Below are 4163 nucleotides of genomic sequence, written 5' to 3' on the forward strand. Positions count from 1 at the left end.
ATATGTAAGGCGTTTTTTTAAGCCACTAACACCTTGGCGGTTCTTTTTCCAATAGCAGTAGCAGTTACTTTTTTATTATTGGCGGTTCCTTTTATATTTTTCCCAATTACTACATAGCAGTTCCTTTTCTTATTTTTTTTTTTATAACAACTTCTTTTCATTATTCTTTTTTTTCTTTCTGTAACCACATATCAGTTTCATATATTATTTTCTTGGTGCAAACTTTTGTCTATTATTTTCTTTTGATTACAATGTTCACTATGAATTATCATTTTAATTGTGTTGATATTCACCTTTGATTACCTCAACTTATATATGAAACTCTATAAAAACCCGTGCATCGCACGGGTTAGAATCTAGTATATATAAATGTTAAGCAGTTCTGATTAACCCTAATCCTGCCTTTTTTGAGAGTTTTGAAAAATATTTATGAAAAAAATTCTCTCCCAAGAGATTTGAACCCATAACATATTGGTTACTTCAAAGCATTTTGACCACCAAGCCACTTGTTGTTTTTGTGATATCATTTGGCTTCCACTACATTATATCCAACATTAAACTCCCTTTTCTAATAACCAATTAATTCTTTTTCCTTTCTTTCCAAACGGTTTTGAACCCTTTTTTCTCCTTAGCAATCTAAACCCGAAAGTTTGTGATTTTCAACCATTTTTTCCCTTCATACAGTAACTTTTTTCCAAAAATTTGTTCATTGTTTAAACATGTCGACAACTAATGATATAGTCAATTTGATGCTTATATATGAAAATCGAAATAAACCCGTGCATCGCACGGGTCAGGGTCTAGTTTTATTAAATAATAAAATAAGTCACAACATCTCATAAAATTCTCTAAAATCACATAATTCATATAAATCACATAAATCACATCGATTATATAATATTTTTTTTTTGACAGAGAGCGACCTGGTCGTGACTCAACCTAGGAACAACTTCGGTAGATAATAGAATTTGGAAAGTCAAATACAACAGTTTGGAAATCCAAAATCAACAGGCACCACAGCAAAATTCGTATCCATGGTTTCCCATCCGAACCCACCTCGATTTGATGAGTTTCTCAGCTTTGATTAAGTTTGGGTACGAGTTTGGATTTTCCTCAATTTTAAAACACGGGTACGAGGTAGGTAACATGGATATATGTACTCATCCCGAACCCACACACAAACTCGCCCTGGATGTAGAAATTACTTTATTACTCATTGATATTTGTCATGTTATAAAACGTGCCATTGATATTTAAAGTAGCAATCAAATCATTCGGTCAAAGAAATGTTAAAGTGAGCATATTAATAGATAGTGCATTATAACATTGCCCTCGGGGATGGACAAAAACTTGATTCTTTTGTTAAAAAAAAATAAATTATTCCCAATGGGGATACCCAAGCCCGTCAGAGACGAAAATGAGATTCAATTTCTCATCATCGTTAGATATGTGTAGGGTAACTTGTAAGTATTTGAGAGTCAGGGGATGGGGACGAAGAAGATAAAACTTGTCTCCCACCCATCCCATTGTGGTGCCTAAGTTTATTACTCATAACTTACTCCTTTTCAGTAAAACTAAAACTAGTTTTTTTTCTTCTTGGAAACAAAGTTTGATTGTTTTTTTTATCCCTCAAAAATAAAAGTTTGATTTTTTTTTTTTACACAAAATTTATTTAATTGTTACATGAAAATTTAAATTTCCATAAAACTAAATTGGTTTCCATATAATAGTGGTTATATGATAAGATCAGTTGAAGAATTGAAATACTATAAATTGGCAATTGTTTGTTATTGTTTGTTACGGGAGAGGGATATTTTCCTAAGTAATGCTAAAAAAAAACCAATAACACATCTATTAATCTAAAATAGATCCTCTCAAAACAAATCTAAAAAAACCAATAACACAATAATCTTCCAACAAACAAATCAATAATAATTTGAAAAGATCACCATCGACTTGGCCCATAAACTTCAAAACGCGTTTAAGCTTCTATAAATAATAACCTTCCAACCCTACTATTTTCTTCACAACACAACAATATCACTGCTTCAAAACTTTATATAGTTAACCCTAATTTTCCCATTCTCCTTCATCTTTCTACTATGGCTTCTTCCCACACCGCTGTGTTTATGCTTTTGGTTGCACTGTTGCTGAGTTCCGCTGTTGCTAGATCATCCCCCAAGTCTTCTCCTTTTCCATCACCTGCTATTTCTCCGTCCGCTAACTCACCAGTGGCGTCTCCTCCGGTACCTGTGAATAGTGCCCCCTCTCCTTCACCAACCGCTTCATCTGGTTCTCCCGCTGCCGTTCCTGCTGTCACTCCATCATCAATCTCTACCCCTCCATCTCAAGCACCATCGCCTACGATTTCTCCTCCCGCTGCCGCTCCTACTGTGACTCCATCATCGATCTCTACTCCTCCATCTCAAGCACCATCGCCTGCGATTGCTCCCTCCGCTAACCCAACGGCATCTGCTCCCGTACCTGTGAAGAGCAGTCCTTCTCCATCACGATCTGCCATCAACTCTCCACCATCTCCTCCTCATGCTTCCCCAGCAGCCGCTCCTGCCATTAGTCCATCGTCAATCTCTACCCCTCCATCTAAAGCTCCATCAACGTCCACAAACGCTGCCGCCGCTTTGAATAGATTTACAGTTGCCGGATCTGCTGTTGTCGTGGTTTTCGCTGCTGCTTTGATGATGTAGAGAGTTAGGCTGAGATTTTTTTAGGGTAGACGATGAGTTTTTTTGTACTTATTTTGTATTTAATCACGAATTTACATATTCCAGACTCTTGTTATTATGTTTTTTATCAGGAATTTACATGATTCTATTTCTGCCATCTGCTTGCAATTATTTTGTATACTATTATTTGCTTTGTCGATTATGGTTTTGATTGTAGATTATTTTCTTACCCTTTAGGTCAAGTACTGGATCAAACATGCTGTTTAAAAAAGGCTCATAGTATCCTGTTTCTTTGGTTTCTTTGTGATGAAATTTTGCATTTTGGGTTTCTCTAAATTATATGTATTTTTAATTTCTAGTTCGTGTAATTTCAGCAAGGACCGTGATTATGGTATGTTGTACATTTGAAAGACTGAGAATGTGTTATAATATTCCTTGCTTTTGCCCCTAATCAGAATTTTAAATGAAGAGAAACTATAATTGCATACTTGTTAATAATCGATAATAGGTATGAGAAAATTAGGTAGTTTTGGAGTTTAAGATGCACCTGTATATCTGATATCACATTATCACTTAGTTGTCAATAAACCGAATTAACGCTATCTATTTGGAAAACTAAAGTTTGTTTCTTGTTATCTTCAAATTTGAACAAATTTTTGTTACAAACAACGGTTACAAGAAGAGTAAATAAGATGAGTAACAATCGTTAAAAATTTCAAGTGCAAAGTAAAAGAATAAATTTGAGAGAAGAAAAATAAAAGACTCCATAATGTTAAAAAGTGTAAGAAAGTTAATTTTTTTCTTAACTTTTGATTAATGTGAAGTTAGAAAAAAATTTATATTGACTTAAAATAATTAAAAAGATGTGAACGATATTTAGAAAATTGACAATTGTTTGTTAGGAGAGAGTGCACAAAAATATAGCAATTTGTTGGATTAAAAGAAAATAACTAACAATTCTTACGAGAGAGAAAAGATAACATACTAAATATATTTGAAATATAAAGTGTGTAAAAAAATAGAAATTTATTGGTCGATTAAAATTAGGGTATAATAGGAACAAAATGTATAAAAATACACCTAGCTAATTTGGTGTTAATTTTCTAAAAACACATTTAAAAAGGAAAGGAGGGTGTATATCACATTATCACTTCCTTCGTATGCATTGGAGACTTCCAATGTTACAGGGGTTATGCCACAACAAATTATCCTTCCTCAAGCAGGGATGATAAAAAAAATCTGCATTCGTGGATACTTTAATGAATCTTCATAGGTAAAATAATCGGATATGTCTACCATCCGCTATTTAATGGATATAGATGCGGAGTTGATGGTATCTGGACCCTCGCATATCCATACTCATTATTGAACTAAATAAATTACATAATAATTACTACGCTTTCAAATTCAGAAAAAAATAATATTATATATTATTATTGCGTGACGGTTCAATTCTCCTCTAAAACAAACCAATAATGT

The 4163-nt window shown here is 33.5% G+C and overlaps 1 protein-coding gene across 2 annotated transcripts; it reads left to right on the top strand.

Moving 5' to 3' along the window:
• The first annotated feature begins 1981 nt into the window (after positions 1-1981).
• On the top strand, positions 1982-2705 carry LOC146914683 (uncharacterized). Of its 2 annotated transcripts, XM_085717466.1 has the most exons (2): positions 1982-2299; positions 2525-2705. In XM_085717466.1, the coding sequence occupies exons 1-2, from the start codon at positions 2103-2105 to the stop codon at positions 2703-2705; spliced, it is 378 nt and encodes a 125-aa protein (XP_085573592.1). In that variant the 5' UTR covers positions 1982-2102. The 2 variants fall into 2 exon arrangements, with proteins under 2 accessions (XP_085573592.1, XP_085573591.1); XM_085717465.1 differs by having other exon boundaries at positions 1982-2705.
• Positions 2706-4163: the final 1458 nt, after the last annotated feature.

Source organism: Medicago sativa, chromosome 6 (genome assembly GCF_051527215.1).
Source record: "Medicago sativa cultivar Bolivia chromosome 6, Bolivia_mono, whole genome shotgun sequence".
NCBI classification, from domain to species: Eukaryota; Viridiplantae; Streptophyta; class Magnoliopsida; order Fabales; family Fabaceae; genus Medicago; species Medicago sativa.

Excerpts from the sequence above, each read along its gene's own strand:
- LOC146914683 (XM_085717465.1), top strand. The coding sequence starts at position 2,103 with ATGGCTTCTTCCCACACCGCTGTGTTTATGCTTTTGGTTGCACTGTTG.